This window comes from Humulus lupulus, chromosome 6 (genome assembly GCF_963169125.1).
Source record: "Humulus lupulus chromosome 6, drHumLupu1.1, whole genome shotgun sequence".
Lineage (NCBI taxonomy): Eukaryota > Viridiplantae > Streptophyta > Magnoliopsida > Rosales > Cannabaceae > Humulus > Humulus lupulus.
Genome location: NC_084798.1, coordinates 193088543 through 193114834, shown reverse-complemented (window position 1 = coordinate 193114834; position 26292 = coordinate 193088543). Strand labels below are relative to the sequence as shown.

Below are 26292 nucleotides of genomic sequence, written 5' to 3'. Positions count from 1 at the left end.
GTCAACTGAAGGAGTATGAACAGAGATATCCTACTCATGATTTAGAGTTGGCGACTATGGTCTTTGCTTTAAAGGTATGGATGCATTACCTTTATGGGGAGAAGTGTGAGATTTACACTGACCACAAGAGCCTGAAATACTTCTTCACGCAGAAAGACCTGATATGCGACAAAGGTGTTGGCTGGAGTTAGTAAAAGATTATGACTGTGAGATTTTGTATCATCCAGGAAAGGCCAACGTGGTAGCTGATGCTTTAAGCCGGAAGGGTCTGAGATAGATTTATAGTGCGAGGCTGATAGCCAGAGAGTTGGCAGATGATATGACTAGAGCTGGTATAGAGTTGCTGGTGGGCCAGTTGGCCAATATTACGCTACAGTCTACGCTGTTGGAAAGAATCAAGGAAGGTCAGTTGGGTGACCCACAGCTGATCAAGATTAGAGATGATGTATTAGATGGATTATCTAGAGATTATTCAGTGTCTAATTTGGGCTTGTTGAGGTATAAGGGTCGGATATGTTTTCCGTTAGACACTGCTATGAGGCGAGAGATTCTGGATGAATTTCATACTACTCCTTAATCTTTGCATCCAGGCACCACGAAGATGTATCAGAATGTGAGATCGTTGTATTGGTGGTCTGGGATGAAGAGGGATGTAGTGGAATATATGGCTAAGTGCTTGACGTGTCAACAGGTCAAGGTTGAGCATCAGAGGATGGCAGGACTATTGCAGCCTCTAGATATCCCAGAGTGGAAATGGGAGGACATCACAATGGATTTCGTGGTGGGGTTACCCAGGACTGTTGGTCAACATGATTCTATTTGGGTTATTATTGATCGCTACACCAAGTCAGCTCACTTATTGCCAGTGAGGACTACATATACAGTTGATCAATATGCAGATCTCTATGTGAGAGAGATCGTACGCCTCCATGGAGCACCGAGGTCGATCATGTCAGATCGGGACCCCACTTTTACTTCCAAGTTCTGGGGGAGTTTACAGAAGGCCATGGGGACACAATTAAAGTTTAGTACTGCTTATCATCCTCAGATAGATGGACAATCTGAGAGGACGATTCAGATATTAGAAGACATGCTGCGAGCATTTGTGCTGGACTTTGGTGGATCATGGATTAAGTATCTACCTTTGATATAGTTTTCCTACAATAACAGTTATTAGTCTACCATTGGGGTTGCACCTTATGAGATGTTGTATGGTAGGAAATGCAGATCTCCCATTCATTGGGATGAAACAGGAGAAAGAAGATACTTGGGTCCTGAGGCAGTTCAGAGGACCAATGAGGCCATTGAGAAGATTAGAGCTCGAATGCTTGCTTCTCAGAGTAGGAAGAAAAGTTATGCAGATCCCAAGCATAGGAACGTGGAGTTCTAGGTGGGAGACTATGTCTTCCTTAGAGTCTCGCCATGGAAATGGGTGAGGAGATTTGGAAAGAAGGGCAAGTTGAGCCCTAGATTTGTAGGTCCATTTGAGATCCTTGAGAGGATTGGTCAGGTGGCTTACAAGTTGGTCTTACCACCGGCATTGTCAGTCGTGCATAACGTGCTTCATGTTTCAGCTCTTCGGAGGTACATATCTGATGTGACTCATGTTTTGAGATATGAAGATCTGGAGCTTGAGGCAGATCTCACCTATGAGGAACAACCACTACAGATACTTGACAGAAAGGACAAGGTCCTCAGGAATAAGACGATACCTTTGGTTAAGATATTGTGGAGGAACAGCAAGGTCGAGGAAGCGACCTGGGAGCTGGATTCAGATATGCAGAGTCAGCATCCCGAGCTGTTCAGGTAAATTTCGAGGACGAAATTTCTATAAGGAGGGGATAGTTGTAATGCCCTAAAATCCCTAATGAGGTTTAATGGTTGGATTAGTAAGCCAGGAGGGCCATAATTGATTTATTATGCCATTAAATTATTATGTGCATGTTTATGTGAATTATATTATAATATGATGTTAAATACATGCATGTGGGTCCACATTTCACGATAGGGGCATTTTGGTAATTTGGCTCGTTGAGGGCGCAATTGTATATTTGTATGCATTTTGGTGAATTATTGACGAGGCCACATTATAATGTGGATTTGTTCGAGCCATTCGGCATGAGACGATATTTGAGTACAAGTTAGCGGTTTGGTCATAACGGGATCAAGTTCGGTTGCCGAGAATTAAAGAGGAACAAGATATAAATTATTGGTATTTGAGAATTTTGTGAATAACGGGAATTGAAGGGTGTTAATTATGATTAACAAGATATGCGGGAAATGTCAGTTTTACCCTTGGAAGCCTTTGAAGGATTTTAAATGACCTAGGGGCAAAAAGGTCTTTTCACCCTAAGATATACTTAAGCCATTGAAGGATGTAGAAGCTTAGCCAAAAAAGAGCAAGTTCTTTCTCTCTCGTACATCTTTCCTCCTCATTTTCTCTTCATTTTCTTCTTGGATTTTTGAGCTCCTTTTGAGGATTCAAGCTAGGGAAGTGGACATTGGGGGCTTAGGATTGTGTTCCACCATTGAAGAGGGTTCTAAGCTGAGCTTGAGGTAAGGTTCTAGCCATTAAAACTCTATCTTTGCTCTGTTTTTGTTTTGGATTTCAATTTGGTTTTCTTGGTTGGATAATGGGAATTGATGGGAGTTTTTGGCTAGGGTTACTTGGGTTATGATGCCTAGGACATGTGTGGATGGTTTTTAGGTTCATTTGGGACTTAAAATGAGGTTTGGAAGCTTGTTCTTAAGGTTGGAAATGGTGGTGTCGAAGGAGGAAAAACCAAGGCAGAAACTGCCTGGTCCTAGCACTACAGCGCCCAAGGAATGGCGCTACAGCACTGTCCCAAGGCAGTCTCTCCCTGCTTGTAGCGCTAGAGGGGCAGCGCTGTAACGCTACCCTGTTTTTCCAGAATCCTGTTTTTGGGCATTTTTAAGGGTTTTTGACTCGGGGTTTCAATTCCTAAGGCTCGGGATCGAATCTACTCACCGTTTGGGTACAATTCGGGTCCCGGGAGTGAGGTTTAGGTCAAGACCCTTTTATTGTTGATTTTCATTAATGGAGGTTATAATTGGTTATGACTAGGTAACCGCTAAGGAATCAAAAGGTTGATCGTTCTCAAGGGTCGTTCTTTTATTATTTTTCACTCGAACCAAAGGTAAGAAAAATGCACCCCTTATGTGACATTCATGATTATTATTGAGGCATGTTGAGTGCTTAAATGTGGACATTGATTGCATATCAAATGCTTAGAAAATCTTGCTTACTTGTGAATGGCACTGACTTATTATTCAGAATCGACAATGGTGTCAGAACTGACTGTGAAGCTGTGACTTACTAGTCAAGTTTGACAGTAGTACTGAGCACTGGTCGTATGTTATTGACCTATGAGTTAGGAGTGGCATAAGCGTCATGAACGCAGAGCTGAAAAGATTAGATCTAATCGACATCAGCATTGAATGACTCACTATGAGCATTAATGCCGGACCGACCCCAAATTCGATAAAAACTAAAAGCGCTTGCCTAGTTTCATGACTAGTCACTTAGAGCCAGGGCCAGAAGGCCCAGGTGACTGCATCGCCACATGGCTAAGGGTACGGAACCCACACTAGTGACTCCATGGTCACTCATTTTGTTTACATTAGTGACTCGCTCATCAGTGACTCATCTGATTAAGCTAGTGACTCGGTCACTCATTTGTGAAGGGTGTGAAACCCACATTAGTAACTTACACATCTGTTACTCATTTGTTTGGGGCTATAAGCTCTGGATGATTATCATGATCATCATTTGATGTTATATACATGCAGTAATGAGTTTTCTTGCTGGGCTTTGACTCATGGGTGTTATGTGGTGCAGGTAAAGGGAAAGAAAAGCTCACCCAACCTTGAGTGGAGAGCTTAGGTGGTGATGTGTACATATGCGACCACTTGACCACCACGACCAAGGAGTTTCTCAGAGGAACTAGGGGGTTAACCTTATTTTTGCCGCTTAGGTTGGCAGGTTGTAAATTTTACACTGTAATGACCGTTTTGTATTGTAAATAACTTGTAAGTGCTTTTATGGGCCCATGAACAATTTTATGTTTTAAATAAAATATATCCTTTCCTTTTTGATTGGTTTTCCACCTTAACCTATTAATAACACCTAGATGCACGTTTATAACCAAAGAACTCGATTAGCGAGTTAAGCACGGTTCAAAGCTCACAGTAACGGTCTTGGAATAACCAGAGCGTTACACACCGAACTTGGGGTTGCAGTCCTAACCGACCGAATGACATGCTGACGACCCCTATGATGATCGTTGGGTCGAGCATTCTGGCAATCTCGCCCTGTAGGCACGGAACTTGGAGTTGCAGTTCTGACTGATCGACTCGGTTTGGATCGGTTATTCCTGTGGGACTTATGAGACCCACTCTGCTTCTTTGCGACATTAACGTCGGTTACCAGAGGGGGTAACCAAGACAAAACCTCCTCAATCTGCATGTTTGCCTTAGCGAGATGGCTTCTCAATTGCATGTTTTCCAACTCAACGGTAGTTAGGTAGTCTGGATTTGGATTCGGCGGCAATGGTGCCGAACTCCCAATGTCGCCTTGTCCCGTCAGTTGTTTTTCCGGACGTTGCTGAATCTCAGGGCCATGTTCATTCAAAACAGCAGTATGATGGGCCTCCTGCCCACCAGGCTATTCTATCTCATTATCATGCATTGAGCGAGTGAGCACCATGATGAGAATCGACTGGAATTTTGATGAAGCACTAATTTGCTCTCAATGAAAGCACCAAACTGTTGACGCAGTTTTTCACCACCAGTGTATTATGAAATAATAAGGGCATGTTAGTGCTTGATGGTAAACCGTAATGAAAATATCAAGAATTCACTCAAGAACACATAACTTTTACGTGGTTCAGTGGTTAAAATCCACCTAGTCCACGAGTCACTATTATTACTGTTTTTCTCACTATTTTGGCAGAGTTTTGATATTATAGAATAATTCATTTTTTTCCTGTCCAAAACATTCCCAGTATTTATAGGAGAATTCTATGGACAGGTTTGGGTAACCGCGGGAGTCAATCATGCATTTACATAATGTCTATATTCAATACAAATAATTCTCATTTATATGAGGATATGATTTGATAACATAATAAATATGTTCCTGCTATCTCGGATAATAAATATGACAGTCTGGTCATAAATAAACGTATAAACATATCCCGAGTTTCTAGGGATCCCAGAATATGCATTATAGTTGAATCATCCCAAGCTGGATATCTCCTCCAAACTCGTGCTTCTACAATTATCTGATTCTGAGCTAGTGCTTTGATGACTTATCTTAGTTGTAGTTCGTGGTAAAGTCAGGATGCCTAATATCAGCTCTGACCATTACAAACCTCGAGTTGTCCATATAAATAATAATTAGATATTCTACTTGATTACTTTTCCACGTGTTTATCTGCCAGCTGTACCCGAGCTGAATAAATGAACTCGTGCTAAGATTAGGGTACAACACATGGTAATGTATTTTTGTAAATAAAATTTTGTTTATGATTTTTATAATTAAATTATAAAAAACAGTAAATAATGTAAATTTCTCATAAAAGTATTGATGCTTATAGGCAACAAAAATTTAGTATTATTGTTGTAAATATTACTATTTTTTATTAAAAAAAATCACAAATAGACATATTTAATCAAACATATTATCAGAATTTTAGTCTGATTAAATTGATTAACTTAAAACCTTCCGTTTATTATGGATGTACATATTTTAACTTTGATTATGAAATGTGTGTCAAAATTCTTTTATTATTTTAGGATTGATCGTATCATACTAAAGACAAATATCAGTCCCAGTTATGTCTTATCTCATCTGATGCCCCTTGAATTTGAATCCTCACTTCGCCCATTCTCACTGCCGATTAAAAATCTAAACTTGGTGTCTACCCATGGTTTGGGAGTTCAATACCACTGGTCAATACCATCTCAGCTATTTTTTTCTTCTTTTTCCTTTCTATTATTTATTTATTTTGATATTGATCTGAGTCAGCTCAACGAAGCCAGCCACTAGGCACCCTCAATAATGGACAGAGCAAGAAAAAGCTATTACCCAATAATAATAAAATAAGATGATAAAATGAAAAAAACAAAAAGATGGCCATACATAATGGACACATAAAGAAACAAAATCTGTCACACTCCCACTTTTTAATTATATTATTTGCTTCTGTTTCACACCACAATATCTTAAATTATAGATTCCAATTCCATTGCCAACCTTCAGTTAATGAAAATAAAAAGGAAGGAAAAAAAAAACAAGACACACCCACACGTGTTAAAAAATGAGAAGACCAAAAGTCTAACTTTGCTCCAACTTGCTTAGAAGTTTCTCAGTACAGGTGACTCTTAGCTCTTTCTTCTTCTCACTCTCTGCTTTACTTTTCAGTTTATCTTTTTCTTATAGCATTTATTAGATTTCTAAAATTGAAATTTGTGTGTTTTCTTTCCTTTATTGGTCATATCAATTTTTGGGTACTGGAAATGAAAATAATTTGCAAGTAAAGAGTGAGAGGTAAAAAGAACTGTGCTTGGTAGAAATTCAAAGATTTTAGTTAATGTAATTGATTAATTTGTTGTTTTTTTTTTCTTGCAGATGTAATCTTTTAAAGAATGAGCTCAAAATAATCACTTGGTTTTTGTTGAACTTTTTGTTGCTGTTGCCAGCAGAGGCCTATACTCCAAGTAAGTTTTTCTAGCTCTTTTCCATTCAAACAAATTTCTGGGTTGGTGATGTTTTTGTTTTGATGAAAATGTGGCTGTATAGCCTATCCAGTTAAAAATATTGAGTATGCAAAGGTAGTGTTCAAATTTGTTGGTCCAAACTTCACTGTTTGGAATACACTTTACTTTTTGGAATTTTTGAAATATATAAATGTTCAGAATTAGAGAATGACTACTTTTTGAAGTTATTAGATTCTCAAACTTATGTGTTTAAATTCATTTGGTAGGTATCTAGATACCTAGAGGGAATGAAATTTTAGGATTGAATAGCAATTAATTGCCTTTTCATGTGATGAAAAAGAAAGAAGATGATAATGCATAGTCACACTATAAACAGCTTGAGATGTCTCATTCACATGCAACTAAATTTTCTTTGCTAGCTCATGCAATGAGGTGATCTGAGAAGCTGAGGCCAAAATGGCCGAGAATTTTTTGACTCCTGTCATTGAGAGTTTGGTGCACCTGCTAACCAATGAAGTACAATCGTATAAGGGAGTTCGAAGGAAAGTTGAATGTCTGAAGAGAGAGCTAGAGGTCATCCAGTGTCTCCTGAAAGATGCAGATGCAAAATCAGACAGAGGAGAGTTGAGTGATGCTGTGACTTCATGGGTGAAACAACTAAGAGAAGAGGCTGATCATACGGAAGATGTCATTGACGAATACAGACGTCATGTGGCTCAAAGCACTGCTGACAAGCGTGGATTTGTTGGCTTTCTCAGCAAAGTAAGCCACCAAATCAAAGCCGTGAAGTCACGTTATCCGATAGCTTCTCAGATTCGCATTATTAATGAATCTCTACGAAGAATCAAGGATGAAGGCCTAGCATATGGCTTAAGTCAGTCCCTGGGATTACAAAGTTCGAGTCGAGAGAACATGTACATGGAAGAGCATGACCCGCGACTAGGTTCCCTGTTTATTGTGGAAAATGATGAGTATGTGAATGTTCCTTCCATTCAAGAGGAATTGAGGAGGAGTTTGGTCGAAGGAGCGTCAACTCGTACAGTTACTTCAATTGTAGGCCAAGGTGGAATTGGAAAAACTACTCTTGTTAAGAAGGTTTCTGATGAGGTGAAACACAATTTTGATTGTCATGCTTGGATTGATGTATCTCAATCATATGATGTGAAGAAGCTACTGAAGATCATGATTCAGCAATTGTGTGAAATAGCTGAATGTACAAGTACTTCTGCAAGAGAACACAGCACAATCCAAGGGCTAATTACTCCCCTCAGACAATATTTGCAGGCCAAAAGGTATTTAGTTGTCTTTGATGATGTTTGGAATGCTAACTTTTGGGAAGTTATGAAACATGCTTTGCCTAGTAATAACAAAGGCAGTAGAATCATTATCACAACACGTAATTCTACAATAGCTGCGACTTGTAAGGAATCCCCGTTTGATACTATCCAAGAGCTGGAAATTTGGTCTCAAGATATGGCTTGGAAGTTATTCTGCAAAAGGGCATTTCGATACGAGTTTGGGAGTCCTTGCCCTCAAGAGTTAGAGAACTTGTCTCATAAAATTGTTAGCAAATGTCAAGGCTTACCACTTACTATTGGGACTGTGGCTGGTTTGCTGTCAAGAAAAAGAAAAGTTCAATTCGAATGGCAAAGAGTTCTTGATAATCTTGATTCTGAGTTTAAAACAAATCCCGAGCTTACAAGAATTACGAAAATTCTCTCTCTTAGCTATCATAATTTGCCTTACCATCTTAAATCCTGCTTATTGTATTTTGGTATATTTCCTGAAGATTACAATATTAGCTGTGACAGAATGTATGAGTTATGGATTTCTGAGGGTTTAGTTAAAGCTTCTGGTAACAAGACATTGAAGGATGTGGCTAAAGAATACTTGAATGAGCTCATTGGAAGAAACTTGGTTGTGTTTGAAATTTATTATGGAGCATTACCGTACTGCCGAACTCATGACCTGATGCGTGAATTCATTTATTCAAGAGCAAATGATTTATGCTTTTGTAGAGTTCTTGATGGAAAGAACTTGATATTTGGAGGAAAGAGTCGATGCTTATCAATCCGTGGCAGCATGAGAAATTTTTCAGAAACAATCAAAGAGTACTCCAGTGTTCGTTCTGTGTTTCTTTTTAACTTTAATGATGATTTGATCAGCAACATGTCTTCCCTGGTTACTTTGCTTCAAACTTGTAAGCTTTTGAAGGTGTTAGATTTCGAAGGCGCTCATCTTGATTATCTTCCAGAGGAAATTGGATATTTGTTTCACTTGAGGTACTTGAATTTGAAACATACAAAGATAAAAGTGATTCCCAAGTGCATTGGTAAGCTGTATAATCTACAGAGTTTGAATCTTATGTTTACCTTAGTGCAGATTCTTCCAAAAACCATTGGCAAACTTCACAACCTTCAAAATTTGAATCTCAAACTAACCTCAGTGCAGGAGCTACCAGTGGAAATAAATAAACTCCGAAATCTTCGACACATTAGTAGCTTTTTTAAGGACAGGACTAACAGAAACATTAGTGTTCATGGAACAAACCTTGGGGTGAAAATTCAAGAAGGTTTTGGATATTTGGAGAACTTAGAGACACTAGAATATGTGGAGGTGCATCCTTCAGGTGTGGTTTCCTTCATTAACGATCTAGAGAAGTTGATGAAGTTGAAGGCGCTCGGTCTTTTGAAATTGACTACTGAAACTTCAAGGGCTATATGTGCTGCTAATGCTAAGAACTTCAACCACCTTGAGCATTTGTACTTAGCAACAACTAATGAAGATTACATCTTGGATGTGGAGCCACTTTCGGAATATCCCCCTCTTCAGCTGCAGAGGCTCAACTTAATAGGCCAACTAAAAGAGCTCCCTCGTTGGATTTCAGAGCTCTGGAATTTACAGGCATTGGTTTTATCCGTCTCAAGATTGACAGAGGATCCACTGAAGTACTTGAAACACTTGCCTAATCTCATGAGTCTTCGACTGCGCCAATCATATGAAGGAGACCAACTACACTTTGAAGAGGGTGGTTTTCAAAAGCTCAAGGATCTAAGTTTGGTGAAGTTGGAAGAACTAAAGCTGGTGAAGATGGATAGAGGAACATTGCCTCTTCTTAAAACACTCAGCATTGGTTCTTGCACACTGATGGAGGAGATTCCGGCTGGAATCCAACACTTAAGGAACCTCAAAGAATTTAAAATCCAGGACATGGCCAGGGAATTTGTGGTTCGGATGCAGCCAAATGGGGGTCTAGATTATCCAAAAATTCAGCATATACCAATGGTACAGACATTGTAAGTACAGAACAAGAAGTTAGGTGAGATAAACTTGTATGTTGAATATTGTCTTGAATTTTCTACTAGGATATAACAATAGTGTAGAATATGCTGACAAATTATGTATTTTCCTAACAGGTGGTGTTATGAAAAGAGCTTCAGAAAATTATTTGATCAACGTTTGATAAGGAATTATATATATATATATATATATATATTGTCTTGTGTATATGATAATAAAATTCCAAGCTACTTTGAGCTTTGTTTTCCCTCTCCTTTTATAGTTGGGAAAACTTATGTATTACCACGGATTTTAAAAGTAGCTGCAATGTATCATTATAAAATGTATACTACCATTTAATTTGCTATTTGCATTCCTGTCAATGAGTGTTCATAATATAAATATATATAAACACTTGTGTATCTATATATCTAATATTGTAAATCGACAGGTAAACTAACACGTATATGTGATCTTCTGATGAGAAAAGAGAAACTTGTAAATCACATGAGAGATTTTAATGTGGGTCGGTCATGATGCTTACTTGTAGGAGGGCAAGAGCAAAGGCTGGTTTGAGGCAGGAAGTTTTCATTTATTTATTTATTTTTAATAATTACTATGTAAATTGAAATCTATATCTATCTATCTATATCTTTATAATATTTATAAAGGTGAGCTTTGAAGAGCTTATGTGGCTTCCTAGAATCTTTTGATAGGATTTATCTATTTTTTTCCTTTTTTTTTTAATTTTTTTTTGTTTCATCTATCTATTTAATATGATTTCTATATTAATCATTGATTATTAATAAAACAACTGTTATAAATTATAAATTTAACTCATATATGTAACTAATTTAAACCATTAATAGTTTTATTTCTATATTAATCTATATATCTATAAAGCTAGGCTTAAGAGCAATGAGGAGGCATCCTCACATTTCTTCATTCTACATTATCTAATTTTTTTTCTTCAGATTTTTCAATTTTTGTATTCATGTTTTATTTTTAACCCATAAAAGTACAAGAATGAGACTATTGTATTTACTCCTCCTCTTTCTTTGTGTAACCTATAAACGCTCTAGAAATATAAAATTATCATCAAATCTTCATTATTATACAAAATATTTATACACAATCTTATAACAATAGATCTCACCTTCCCATATTTAATATATATTTATATATATTTATTCTAATCACTAATTAGACTCCAAAATTTAGACAAAAACTAAGAAAAAAGTTATAAACAATTATCATCAATATTAAGCCACTCTATTTTTCTCTCCTTTATTATTTGAGCTAAAATAATTAATTACTGATTTTATTATTTCAGTTTTGTCATCTATTAAATTTTAATTAACGCAAAACGCTTCTATTCTACTTTAATTTTGTTCTTTCGTCTTATTGTATAAACATCTACTTAAATCGTTTTTGGTTTGAATAAGCTTCAAGTGCACTTGATACCAAGATAGGTGAAAGTGTTTGTAATCTAGCTTGCAGCAAGTAGTTTGAAAATATATTCATTTTCCTCTATTTTATTCAGCCTATAATTTCTTATAATTAGTTATCATGCAACACAATTCTTGGAAGTCTTTTTGGCGTATATTTGACTGTTTAGATTTATATAATCATTTAATATACCTATATGCTAAATATATGTTTTATTCGTTAGTGTTCATAGTTTATAAAATTTACATTTTTTATTTCTTATTTTTGTTTCTGTACTTTATTAGCTTTTCATGAAGTTCATTGATACGTACCCCACAGTGAAACTAACACAAAGGTGATGAGATGACTCTAAAATTTACCAATTCTATATTATCTAATTTGTGATTATTTTAGTTTTAAGTTGTCTTTTACGTTGTTTTATATTATTATAACTTTTTAACATATATTAATAATAATAATTTTATGTGTCATTAACTGATAAAATAAGTAATTAATATCTATAATAATAATGATAATTGATTAAAAAGATTTTGTAATTAAATAATTAAAAAAATTATAAAAGTGTATTGCCTCACTGTTTTTTGCTCCATGCAGTATACTCAGAAGAGTGCGACAAAAAAAGTACCCTATAATTTTTTTAAGCATCATTAAATTTCTTAATTGGGACTTTACTTCCATTCATATCTGTTTTATGTTATGCATTTTGTTAATGAAAGAAGAACATTTGAATTTAGGTTCTAGAACTTTTTAATATATAAAAATAATATATCACTTAAGTTACAATTGATCATCTAAAAAAAAGTTATAATTGACATAATGTAAATTAGAAACAATTACTGAAAACAACACTTTAATACGACAACGAATTTTAATTATTATGCATAACACAAAAATATACTGTTGCAAAAAAATTATAACACAAAAATATACTGTTGTAAAAAGTATATATATAATTACTGTATTAAACTTATTTTTTTTATTTTTTCCATGTAACCTATATTAATTCATTGTTTTAGATAGATTGGGGATGCTACTTTTGGATTGTTTCTAATTGTTTTTATGATTATGATGGACCTTGATTGTATCATGAGAAAAAAAATGGAGTTTATTGATTTTGATTAAATTTAGGGCTCCTATTATAACTTTCATATATGAGTGAAATAGTTAGTAAGAGTCTTTCAGACTATGCGCCAATTTCACCTCATAAAGGGAAATTTCAAAAGAAATAATGGTAAGAGAAATTCCTCAAGGAAGCGAAATATTATACTCAAATTTCATATGAAAAAATAATAATTTAACATCTGATTAATTGTTGAATTTTATTAAATACGTTTTTTTATTAATAAAAAACAAATATAATAAGGTGTTAATTTAGTGAGTTGCAAAATTAATTTGCAACATAAAAGCATAGTTGTATAAGAGAGAGGAGTTACACAAAATTAATAATTGAAATTGAATTTCAAAATGTGTAGTGTATATGCTTAATTATGATTAATACACTATTTTAATGTGTATTAGTGTGTTAAAATGATTAATGCAAAGTTTAAAAAAAATGTCTTGCAAGAGGTAACACCTTAGAGAGATGTGTGATCATAAAAAACATCCTAGAGAGCATATTTCTATTCTCTTCTTTTTAATTCTAACGCTAAGAATAAAAAAGGCTTGATCCATCTTTAAGAATATTTCCATTGTTGATATCCCAAAAGAACTCTTAGATGTAAGAGGTCTAAGAGAATATATTATGTTGCTAAATGGAAATGGTAAAACTAAAATACAAAAAGTACAATAGACAATGTAATATTTAAATAAGTGTTACAACTCTATTGCTCAAAATACAAGTAAATAGAAAGATGTAGAAGATGAATATTACAAACTCAAAACAATAATAATACAAGTAAATAAAAACAACAAGACCAAAAGAATGAAAATAACAATAATAAGAATACAAACTCTCACACAAACAAAGTGTAGAGTAGTGAGGATCACCAACTTGAACAAGGTTTAAGACATTTGTCCAAAAACTTATTTTCCCCTATTCTCTAAGCACTAAGGGATCTCTCAAGGAAATAGCTCTCTGAAATTGTTAAGTATCTATGATGTATTTTCCAGTCAAATGTTTTGTGGGTAGAAAATAGTGTCTTACAAGTGAACATTAAGCTTCTATTTATAGAGATTGAGATACCCTTTGAATTTTAAATTCCACCAACCTCATGGTTGTAACCAATGTTTAATTGAATGTTTATAGAATTAAAATTGAGATTTGGGAGTTACTTGGGATGTTAGAACTGTTCAAATTGGAAAATTTTGAAAAATGGTGTTGGTTGTCAGCCTCAGTGGTCGAGGCCAGGAGTATCAGTGCCTACGGCCAATGGCTCTGTCCCCTAGGCCACGGCCAGAGAATATCAGTGGCCGTGGCCACAACCCATTTTCAGCATAAAAAATTTCAATTTTTTCGAAACGTCTCAAACTCTTTCCCACATGATTTTGTAGCCTCCATGCACCTAATGGGAGTTAAAAACATGTCTCTAACAGTCATATTTCATAATGGCTTTGTAAAATCCAAACTAAAATGTGTAATACACAATCTACACATTATTGGGTAATATTTGGGAGTTACAAATTTGTAACTGATTTTGTAACTCCAAAATATGTCACATTTAGGCACACACATGTGTCTAATTTTCTGACTCTAAAACATGTTACAAGGTGTGAAAAATCACATTTTATCACATTATTTAATATAATATTATATTATTTAAAATACTATAACATTCCCCCACTTAGATTAAATAATCACATTTTGTAACACTTATTTAATCAATCAAACATTATATTAAAATATAATATTTCCCCACCTGATTAATAAATAACCACTCTCCGTAGAAACATTTGTGTTGATGCATAAAATAAAATGTCTTTCGACTTGAATTTTATCTTAGTGTAATTATCACAAAGTTTGTTGAAATTTTGGTTGCCAAAGCATTGAACCACTATCCCTCGATAACAAACTAGTGATAATACACACATTTGCTATGTTCACTTGAGACCTCAATGTCTCGCTTTTGTACGGTTAATGGCCATGTGCACATTCCATTCATAGACTTTTCTTGAAAATGACTCCCAATTCTCATGAGGGGCGGCACTACCCCTAGGCCTATATTAGTAGAACTCTTACAGTATTTTGTTACCCTAAAATACTTGTCTTTTCAAGATAGTTCAAAAGACAATAATGTGTATGAGTGTATGTAAATATATATATATATATATGTCCTACGTGTACTACAATGGCACCCATAATCCATTTTTTTTCTTATCACTCTAAGAAGCAGTTTAATTTAGAAAAATATTGTCATACACCTTTGATGTCATTGTTCTTCCCATTCATTCTTCGATCAAAAAGGTCTCACAGTTACAAGAGTATACTCTTCAACTTTACTGTCTCGCCTTCAAGTCAAGCTCTTCTTCAGATCAAGTTCTTTTTAAATGCATCATTTTCATGTATGCTAAATCTTTCATTCATCAGGAATTTCCATTATTAATTCTTATATAGATTATGGGCATATCCCTCCAATGTCTTACAAATGTATATCTAAATCAAGATATATATATATATATATTTTCTTTATCAACATATGGTTCAGTTTCTTTTTCATTCGACTTTTGCTTTTATTCAGTTTGCTTTATTGATGTTAATGCCTTCTTCTTTTTCTATCTCTACCAATATATAAATATATATATATTGGTGGGCCCAAAATATTCGGCCCAAAGTTCTTTCCTCATTTACCGAACATTCAAAACAGATCGTTTTAGTCTGCAGAAGCTCCGAAGGCAGAAGCCATGGGTCAGAGGCGGTCTGCGCCTCTGACCTCCGAATACATAATTTAAAATCAGCATATTTTGGAGGGAAATTTGGTTATCTTTCCTCCACCAATCAAGGGTTTGCTTGAACCAACTAACCATTTTACATTTCTGCTCTATAAATATGAGATTCTTATTCGAATAAAGGGATCGAAATATATACTGACTTAGGCATCGGAGTGTCTTTCTTGCAGGTATCCCCGACGAGTCAAAGGCGATCTTCATCACCGAAATAATGTCAGAGCATCATCTACCATTGGTTCATACCTCCAAATATAGAAAGACAAATTTGTTGCTTCAACAATTGACGACGTCTGTGGGAAACTCCGAACATTTTGGTCTTAGCCACATCATCAAATCAAGAACTCTCTTTTTTGCGACCAAGATCTTCTCAAACCTTACAACAATGCCGCCAAAGGACAACGGAGTGTCGGGTCCGGTCACCCAGGTCATCCCACCAGCGGACGTAAGCGACCAGATCGACAGGATGTGTCGCCTATTGGAAGCCAGCCAGCAAAGATTTGACGAAGCAATTAAAACGTTGACTGAAGCTCAGGCTAGGCTTGAAGCTGAGATCGCTGAGCTGCGCAAATCCACCGACGCCACACGCAGCACCCAAGCCAACAACAATCTCGACTCTGGTAGACCTGAAGTTCCAATCGACCGCATCAGTTCCCCTCAACAAACCACGCACCTCGGTAGCGAAGGATCCCAGGGTCTCCCACCACCCTCCCCAACCCATCTTCGTCTTGGGGCCGAAGAACGACGAGCCCCGCTCTGTGACACACACTTGCGGACCGGAGCAGAGCCCACCCGGTCAGCTCAGCCGACCGCCGAAGTCAGGCCCCAAAAAATCGCACAACGAGCCGTGCATGACTCACCCGCTGAGGACCGTGCTCCCTCAATCCGGTTCTTAGACAGTTGGAAAGAAGAGATGATGAGGGAAATGATGCAGAAGTTCTCAGACGGAAGGTCCGTTAACGCAACCGAGCATATAGATCTGGTGTCAAGAACCACTGAGAAGTCTCCTTTCTCAGAGTGGATTCAGAACGAGCCTAAACCACGAGACTTTGTCATCCCTTCCCTGCTTGTGTTTAATGGAAAGGGAGATCCGTTAAACCACATGTTCCAATTTCAGCAGAAAATGGCACTAGAAGCCAACAACGAAGCCATTCAATGTAAAGTCTTTTCAACGACTTTCTCTGGGCCAGCTCTGCTGTGGTTCCGAAAATTAAAGCTCGGGTCCATCAACAGTTTTAGTGACCTCCGATGAACTTTTCTCCAACAATACAGTGCAAACCGTGAGGCACCAAGAACAATGGCCGACCTCTATTGGATCGAGCAAGGAGAAAATGAACATCTGAAGGCGTATCTACAACGTTTCATTGACCTCGTGCATCAAATTCACGACGTCAACCCGGTTACCGCAGCCAATCTCTTCTTCAAAAGCTTGCAGGTGGGATCTCTCTTGCACGAAAATCTCACCATGACACCACCTTATGACATGTCTAAGATCCAGACTCGAGCCGAGGGCGTCTTCAAGGTCCTAGAATTTCGAGAGTGTGCACAGAAGAAATCTGCACTTATCTCCGCTCCACCAGCAAATAACCCACCACCACCTGCTAGAGATGATAAGAGGAAGAGGCAACAGACAGACTACGCAAAGAAAGGGAAGAGGCCAAGACAGAACCGAGATTCACCGCGGTACCCTTCCTTCGAATACACCGTCCCACAGGAGGTCATTTATGAAGAAAATAAAGACAGACCTATCTGCGTGAGCCATATAAGATTACCACTCCTCCAGACAAAAGGGATAAAAACAGATACTGCCTCTTCCATAAAGATCACGTTCATATGATCGCAGAATGCCACAACCTGAACAATCAGATCTAGGCCCTCATGAGAAGTGGAAGGCTAACCTAGTACATTAAGGAGGCAGGCAGACCCGGCACCTCGCAGCATAATCCTGCTTCTGCCCCAACACCACAAGTAGCAGGCCCCATGCGCACAACCTCTGCAAGCCCACAAGAACCTCTTAAGCAATTCCCCATGATACACGTGATCGTGGAGCTCACTGGAAACCAAGAGCATGCAACCAAAATCCGTACGAGGATGGAGGAGCGGGTGAAGCGATATAGATCATTAGGCCACACGGTCAATCTTGTCACTTCAAAGGACAGAAGTTATCTAGCCTCTGCAATCACCTTCACCAACGATGACTTGCAAGGAGTGCACCTACCCCATGATGATCCTCTCATCATTTCGCTACAGGTCGACCATTGCCAATTGGGCAGAGTTCTAGTCGACGGGGGCAGTGGGGTTGACATCCTCTTCTGGGAAGCCTTCTAGAAGATGGGGCTAGAGGAAAATCAGATCCGGACCTCCACTACACCCATTTTGGGATTTAACAGCCAGAGAGTGTACTCGAAGGGCGTCGTGTGGTTAGCTGTGGTAGCCGCAGAGCGTACCCTGCCAGTCGACTTCCTCATTATAGATTCCATCACAAGCTACAACACCATCATGGGGAGAAATTGGATCCACAGGATGCAAGGGGTAGTCTCAGCTTTGCATCAGGTGATGTGATGCCTCTCGTCTAACGGGCGCTACACCATCGACATCAAGGGATGTCAGAAGCAGGCCAAAAAGTGCTTCCTTACCTTGAAAGAAATAAACAATTATGGCACTTCCTCCCATGATGACAACCCTGACAAAGAGCAATCACAACAAAACCTACCAGCATGCCTCAAAGGAATCGATCTAGAAGAAGACCAAGAAAAACCCCAAGTCACACTCAATGACCTAGAGAAAATCTGTCTAGACGACGCTGACCCATCTAAAATAGTGCTGGTAAGTGCCAAACTCTTTGAAAGCGAAAAACAGACCCTAGTCCAATTTCTCAAAACTAGAGTTGGAACTTTCGCCTGGTCTCCACACGACATACCTGAAATAGACTCCTCCATCATGAGTCACAGCCTTAATATATCCAACAGCTTCCTGCCCGTCAAACAGAAGCAGAGGAGGTTTGCTCCCGAAGTAAACCAAGTCATCCAAGAGGAGGTACAGCAGCTTCTGAGCACGGGGGCAATTAAAGAATGCCTGTATCCCAGTTGGCTAGCCAACCCTGTCGTGGTCCCAAAGAAGAACGGGAAAAAGAGAGTATGCATAGACTACACCAACCTAAATAAAGCATGTCCAAAGGATAGCTACCCTTTATCGAAAATCGATTAGATGATAAACGCTACAGCAAGGTTTGAAAGGATGAGCTTCCTAGATGCCTACTCCGGATACAATCAGATCCCAATGAAATCAGAGGATCGGATCCACATAGCTTTCATAACAGAAGGTGGATTGTATTGCTACAAAGTCATGCCCTTCGGACTGAAGAATGCAGGCACAACGTACCAAAGGTTGATGCACAAGCTGTTTTCCTCATTGCTTGGGAGAAACATGGAGGTCTATATTGACGACATGGTCATCAAATCTAAACAAAGCACTTCACATGTAGGCGATTTGACCGAGTGCTTCGATATTCTCAACAATTATAACATGAAATTAAACCCCTCTAAGTGCGCCTTTGGGGTGTCCTCTGGAAAGTTCTTAGGATATGTGGTCAGCCAGAGGGGCATTGAGGCCAACCTGACACATATTGCATCCTTCTCAGAAGTCAAAGAACCCAGAACCATCCGAGACATCCAGGCTCTGACAAGCAAAATTGTGGCATTAAGCCAGTTCATATCACGCATGTCCGACTGTTGCCAGCCTTTCTTGCAATGCATAAAGAAATCCACCAACACCGCATGGGGACCAGAACAAAGTAAAGCATTGGAAGAATTGAAAGCTTATTTGAGCTCTCCTCCTATATTGAGCTCCCCCATCGCCAATGAAGATCTATTCTTGTATCTGTCTGTCTCACACTTTGCTGTGAGTTTCGTTCTCTTCCGAGAAGAGGTTAGTCGTCAGAGGCCAGTGTTTTATTGCAGCAAGATGCTTCGGGACGCTGAAACTCGCTACAGTATGATGGAAAAATTGGCACTCGCACTCATCACAGCAAAGAAGAAGTTACGACAATATTTTGAAAGTCACACCATCATTGTATACACGGACTATCCACTGAAGCAACTATTGAGTAAACCCGATCTCTCTGGAAGGTTATCTAAATGGGAAATTGAGTTAGGAATGTATGATATACAATTATCGCCATGAAAAGCAAAAAAAAGACAAGTACTTGCTGAATTCCTGGTCGAAATACAATCTTTCACCCCAGAGACCCTACCTAAATTGTTAGAATAAGAAGATGAATGAGTGTGGACAATGCATATGGATGGGGCATCCAATTCCCAAGGATCCGGTATTGGCGTCGTGTTAGAGGCTCCCTCAGACCTCAAAATCGAGGAAGCCATTTGTTTCGAACAGTTCACAACGAATAATGAAGCGGAATATGAGGCTCTGATCTATGGTTTAGAACTAGCGCGAGACATAGGCATTATACGTCTGAATGTCAGAGGAGATTCACAGCTTATGATAGAACAAGTGGCTAGGAATTTCGATACCAAAGCACCCCATCTGACTAGCCTACTATAGAAAGTAACTGACTTGCGATCAAATTTCCACCAGTTCGAACTCGTACAAGTACCAAGGGAGCAAATTTAGAAGGCCGATGCCCTCGCCAAATTAGCCTCTGTGGGAGACTGTACACGCCAATCCTCCATATCTATAAGCCGATCAACCAAAGCTTTGGAAGTCTACTCAACCTCGTCAGAACCCGAGTGCTGGATGGACCCAATCATTCGATACTTTTCCACCTTTGAACTACCCCCTCATCCAAAAGACGCAAAGCTTCTGCGCCTTCGAGCACAACGCTATTCCATGATCCATGGAACGCTATACCGCAAGTCCTTCGATGGCCCCTACCTTCGGTGTTTACATCCATCAGAAGCTAACAAACTGTTAGAAGAGATACACGAGGGAGCATGTGGAAATCACACGGGGGGTCGGAGTTTGGCACACAAGGCACTTACAGCGGGGTACTACAAGTCGTACATGATGACAGAAGCACGAGACTATGCCAAAAAATGTGACAAATGCCAACGATTTGCACCATCCATCCATCAACCCGCTCAAACTTTACACTCAATCGTTGCACCTTGACCTTTCGCAAAATGGGGTATGGACGTGGTAGGTGAACTGCCTAAGGCTGCTGGAGGAAAACTGTATGCTCTGGTAGCCACTGATTACTTCACTAAATGGGTTGTGGCAGAAGCGTACGTCATGGTCAGAAAAACAGACACCATGACCTTCATATGGAAGCACATTATCTGTCAATTTGGGATACCATGGGAGATAGTCGTTGACAACGGAACCCCGTTCCAAAATGCCAAAGTAAAAGAACTATGTGACACATACAAGATCAAGTTAAGTTTTTCCTCTGTCACTTACCCGTAAGGCAATGGTCAAGCAGAAGCCTCCAATGAAGTTATTTTTGCCAACATTAAGAAGAACTTGGAAGATAAAAAAGGAGTATGGGCAGAAGAACTACCGAAGGTGTTATGGGCGTACAAGACAACAAAAAGGTCATCTACGGGTGAATTTCCCTACGCCATGGTATATGGAACAGAAGCTATCATCCCAACAGAAGTGGGCCTACCTATTCTTCGAATAGAGATCGCCTCTGATCAAACCACAAACAACATTCAACTAGTGCACAACCTACACCTTTTGGAAGAAGTACGTACGATGGCACAATTACGACGAGAAAATTATCAAAAGGCTGCAGAACGCTACTACAACAAAAGAGTCTACTCACGCACATTTCAGAAAGGTGATTGGGTTCTGCGCAAGGTCACCGGCAACAAAAAGAAGCTAGAACCAAATTGGGAAGGACCTTTTGAAATCATAGAAGCACTAGGCAGAGGGTCTTATACTCTTAAGAATGTATGTAGTGGGAAGATCATACCTCATACTTGGAATTCAATGTCTTTGAAACAATATTATTGTTAATTGTTGTATTGTGCAATTCAAAAGTAATACAACAACTTTCCTTTTTCACATTTTTGAATATATCTTGCACGTTAAATTTTTGTTGGCATGATTTTGCATAAGGATTCCTCACTATGACAACACACTAAGTCATAAATCTGACAACTGTCACTTCACTCGAAAGATGCTATCAGATATGAACTTTAATATATCCCCACCTACCCATATTAAAAACAACATTATTCACGTGCACTTAAAGCCACCTACCACTCTGACTATAAATAAGTGACTATCTGAGTGCTTGTGGTTATTAGTTTCCCATAACAATACACCATAAGCCTTTGGTCCCAATACAACTGTTTTCCACGCCTAAAACAAAGAAGATGTTTCCCAACAAACAAAAAATAATGCATGGTGAGATGCAACATCTCGCCCCACACATCGGCACAAGGCAGAACCTCAATGGATCGAGGCAGTAAGGCCACTACACACAATCTGCGAACACAATCTTGTTGCCTCTGCCATTTCAATTGATGTTATGCCCAAAAGCATTCTAATCTGACTTGACTAAGGTTACAGGGAGCTAAGGCCAGCCATTTCGCAGTCTAATCTGCCCTGACTATGCAGATTTGGCCGTCCAACCAGGGTACACTACTGTAACGACCCAAATTCGCTAATAAGGCTTAAGGGCCTTGATTGGTGTGCCTGGAGGGCATAATGGGAATTATGTGTGATTTTAATGAGTAAGATGCATGATTATGATTTAAAGCATGTTATGTGACTACCTGACTATTTGAGATGCATGAATATGTGTATTAGTATGCATGTAGGCCCTGATTAGATTAGAATGACATAATCGTAATTTTGGCCATTATGGGCATAACTGCTTTGATATATGTGATAACTGTCGAGACCACATTATTATGTGGATATATCTGTGATCTGTGACTTGAGACGATCCTAGTGAGCAAAGTAGTGAAAAAGTCATAGCGGGGATTTATACCCGGCTCGGGTTGAGTCTAGGGGTATAAATGTGAATTTGGTGAGTATATTGGGATCTATTTTAAAATCGAGGAATATAATTGGAGACTAGTTAGGTATCAGGGATTAAGCGGTAAATATTGGAGACACTCGAGGAGTTAGCGGGAATTGGGGTGAAATGACTAAAATGCCCTTAAGTGGATTAAAGGGTTAGAAATAAAGGGGAGGGCATTAAGGTCATTTGGCTTTCTAAAGATGGGAACTACTGAGACTTTATGTTAGTGGAAATTGTAGAGAAGTGTAGAAGTCTGAAAGAGAGAAAAGAAGGAAAAGGAAGAAAAAGAAAGGTAGAAAACAGAGAGAGTTTTCTAAGGTCGGTTTATACTTCCTTCATCAGTTTCTTGAGGATTTTTGGAGCAAAGCTCAGAGGAGAGTTGGGATAGGCTGAGCATCAAGGATCCTAAGCTAGGTTTGAGGAATTGGCAGAGATTTAGCAAGGACTCACCAACACTTGAGGTAAAATTCTGTAAGTCTCTTCAGTACTGGTTTTGGTTCTTAGCTAAGATATTTAAGCTGTGTTGATGGGGAATTTTAGGAAAGTTGGAGCCAAGGGTTGAGGAAGAGCAAGCCAAGGAGGTCTGGAGGCAACCTGAGGTCGAAATTCCACCAAATGTATAAATTATAAGCTTCTAACTTTGTTGTTCAACTGGTTTCTGCTGAGTTTTAATGTCTAGAAGTGGCTATGGTTAATTTTGAGTTTGGGGATTCATGTGCTTGAGTTCTAGGTATTTGGGGTGCTTGGGATGAGTGGAGTGTGTATATAAGGTTGTTTTTGAGCTTGGTAAAGGTTTGGAGAAGTTTTGGTTGAGGTTGATTCAAGGAAATCACAGGAAGGGAAAACTGGTGTTGGTCTGTCTGTGACTAGCGCTACAGCGCTAGGCCATGCATGCTGAGGGGATTTTACTTCTGTTTGTAGCACTGTAGCGCCCTCCCATGAGCGCTGTAGCGCTACCCTGTCTTCTGAAGGGGATTTTAGGGTTGTTTGCAAGGGTTTTTGACCAAGGGTTTGGGGTTTGTTTCCACCACCTTGTTTGGTGGAACTAGGACTTCCCGGGGGCTCGGGATTGGCCCCGAGGCTAGGTTTTGGACTTGAGGTTTGATGATGACTTTGGCCTATGGTTGTGTTTAGGTGAGCGCTAGGGCTCGAGGGGGGGGGGGGGGTCGTGCTCAAGGAGTCGAGTGATCAAAGCTAACAAACTAAAAGGTAAGAAAACTGCACCCGATTATATGATTGTGATGGGACTAAGTGCTCTCGATACTTGTATTATGTCAATGATGGTATTACGCCATGGGACATGTGATAGCGGCCTAAGGGTGCCGTACACAATATTTGCGCACAAGGCGCGGCTTGGCCACTGGTAGACGAGGACAACTTAATATTCACTGAGCTCGGTTTAAGCGGGCTGGAGTCAGTGGGATAACGGAGGGAGCGGCCTGAGAGCACTAGCCCTAGTTATCATTTGTGAATTGATATATGATATGAGTTGATGTGTTAGTAAGTTGAATACTTGATTATACATGATATTTATATGGTTGAGAATATGTGATGCAATATGAGATATTGATTTGTCTGTTGATTGCTTATGCTCTATTGTTGTGTTTTCTTGCTGGGCCTTGGCTCACGGGTGCTACGTAGTGCAGGTAAAGGCAAAGGCAAAGGCAAGCTGGACCAACCCTGAGATGGAGAGCTGCGGGGTTGAATGTAAATAGCTAGCTGTTCGATCGCCATGGTCGAGGAGTGGATCAGAACAGGGATTGCCTAACTGTCTGTTTTGCCTTAGTATGACTTGATATTGTATATAAACCTTGTGTCTTTTGTAAACGGTCTTTAAACTTAATATTTTTTGGATCCCGTGTAAACAGATGATGTTTCTTAATGAAAATGCGACTTTTGAGACCAAAACATTTTAACCTTAGTTCCTCTATAGTTTCAGTAACACGTTTTTAATTAAATGATCCGATTAGTAAGTCTAGCACTTTATTACACACAGTGTAACGGTCTTAGCTATCCAGGGCATTACAACTACCTACACTGTCCTCTTACTTGAGTAAGAGGAGCACCCCCTGCAGTTTACTTTGCCCTGACTACCGCGACAGAACCATCAGTTGCCACACTTCGGGTCCGACACCAGTGTCCATTACCTGGTTTGGCAATCCAAGGCTGGGAGGAAATTTTCCCGCAGTCGCACCCCTATCCTACACAACGAGTACCTCTGTCGGAGTACAAGACTACCCAAGAAAGCCTTCACACATACCCCTTGGTATGGGTGCACTGGAAAGACTTCTGCCTCATGGCCCTAACCTCCCCGCCTCTGCCTCAACGCCCAACCCCGCATATTGTTTCCTACGTCCGGCCTGAACCGTATCGAACCCTCTAGCAAATGGTAGAGCATCAACCATGCTTTTTCATACACCCTAGAAGCCGATCCCGTTCCGATAAGGCATCAACATGACTATCCTAGCATAAGAAAGTTTCACACTTAACGATAACGCCGACTTCATAGAGTACAACACTCTCAGTACAATCCAATTTGACAGATGATACGCACGGCCATACATTTATGATCGACTCTTTTAAATAATCAACGCATGAAAACGAGGAAAAATTTGCAGTTCACGCAATCAGAAGAGCACAGACAATCAAAAGCGGCAATTAATCAGAAGCTGTTATTTATAAATTATGTTACATTAATAACAATATTCGTTACATATCGCATATTGCTTTACCCACTATATACAAATATTCTCTTAGTCATATTTAATCTCATTCAATACGACGCATGTACTCTGCCATCGCACTCTCTAGCTTCGGATGGCCTAACCCATAGCGCTCACATGATATGTAGTATGGAATGCCGCTTCTAATTAGTGCCTCCAGCGCCCACGTTGAGTATAACCACTTTGGTTTATCGAAGATTTGCCTCAAAAAGGGCACCTTCATCCACTCACGATGCTCACCGGCAACAGCAATGTCATCAACCCCAACCAATCACTACAACACTAAGCCAAATTTCTCACACAACACTTAACTGGACATTCTCTCCCACCATCTGTACGATTTTTTACTGTATCTCACACGCAATGGCCTAAAGGGTCTATGAAGCCTCTGATCCGAATAAACCATCTGACTCTCACCTGATGCAATGTCTTCAATTAAGTACCGAACAGAAAAAACCACATCCAATAACACGCCAGACAACCAACATAAAACAAAACTCAACTTGTGTTGATAATTTGTACTATTACATATACAATTGTCTACATATTAACAGCCAAAAAGACCAAAGAATGAATATACTGACATCAATACAAAACAAACAATAACAAAACTTAGCAGAAAAGATAGTATGTCGTTCATTCTACGACACCTCTTTCGCCATCTGGCCTGGCTTCTGCAACTGGAGCAGGTTCTGTCACCTTCTGATTAGAAGCCTCAGCCGCATCACCTTCTTTTGCAGCTTCCCCGCTGGCATTATAAATCGACCCCAACGCATTGCCTTTGAACTTCAGCTTCTCCAGATGATGCGCCGGATTGGTGATCTGCAGATCCCCGAGTTCATTAAGATACTCGTCAACATTATACTCTCCTATTTTCACATCGACGCTTTTATAATACATCTCGAGTTTCGCTCATTTCTCCTCTGGGGTCTGCTTCTTATTGCGCAGTGCCAGATCAAGGTACTTTGCAGTATCCACCTCAGCCATCCTCACGAATTTCCATTCAGTGATCTCACGATCTCGGATGCGCTGACTCGTGGCTTCCATTGCCGCCTCTTCTGCCCTCTGCAAAAATAAAACCATTATGTCATCAACACACGCGCCATATAGACCCACTATCTTGCCAATACATTAAAGACTATACAGAAATAACACATACCTCAGCCATCTCCTTCAATTGCTTCTCAGTTTTGGTGACCGCTTCTTCTTTTTCCTTCAGCTTCTTCTCTA

The 26292-nt window shown here is 39.1% G+C and overlaps 1 protein-coding gene across 4 annotated transcripts; it reads left to right on the top strand.

The window, feature by feature from the left end:
* Positions 1-6266: 6266 nt before the first annotated feature.
* Positions 6267-10851, top strand: LOC133782887 (disease resistance protein RPM1-like). Of its 4 annotated transcripts, none has more exons than XM_062222329.1 (4): positions 6267-6398; positions 6653-6741; positions 7161-10037; positions 10158-10403. In XM_062222329.1, exons 3-4 carry the CDS (start codon positions 7198-7200, stop codon positions 10378-10380), a joined length of 3063 nt encoding a protein of 1020 aa, XP_062078313.1. In that variant the 5' UTR covers positions 6267-6398; positions 6653-6741; positions 7161-7197; the 3' UTR covers positions 10381-10403. The 4 variants fall into 4 exon arrangements, with proteins under 4 accessions (XP_062078313.1, XP_062078315.1, XP_062078312.1 ...); XM_062222331.1 differs by lacking the exons at positions 6267-6398; positions 10158-10403 and adding exons at positions 6415-6571; positions 10472-10851; XM_062222328.1 differs by lacking the exon at positions 6267-6398 and adding an exon at positions 6415-6571.
* The last annotated feature ends 15441 nt before the right edge of the window (positions 10852-26292 follow it).

Bases quoted from the DNA above. Each gene is read 5' to 3' on its own strand.
- LOC133782887 (XM_062222329.1), top strand. From the start codon at position 7,198: ATGGCCGAGAATTTTTTGACTCCTGTCATTGAGAGTTTGGTGCACCTG. The intron at 10,038-10,157 runs GTAAGTACAGAA...TTTTCCTAACAG, and splicing joins ATACCAATGGTACAGACATT to GTGGTGTTATGAAAAGAGCT.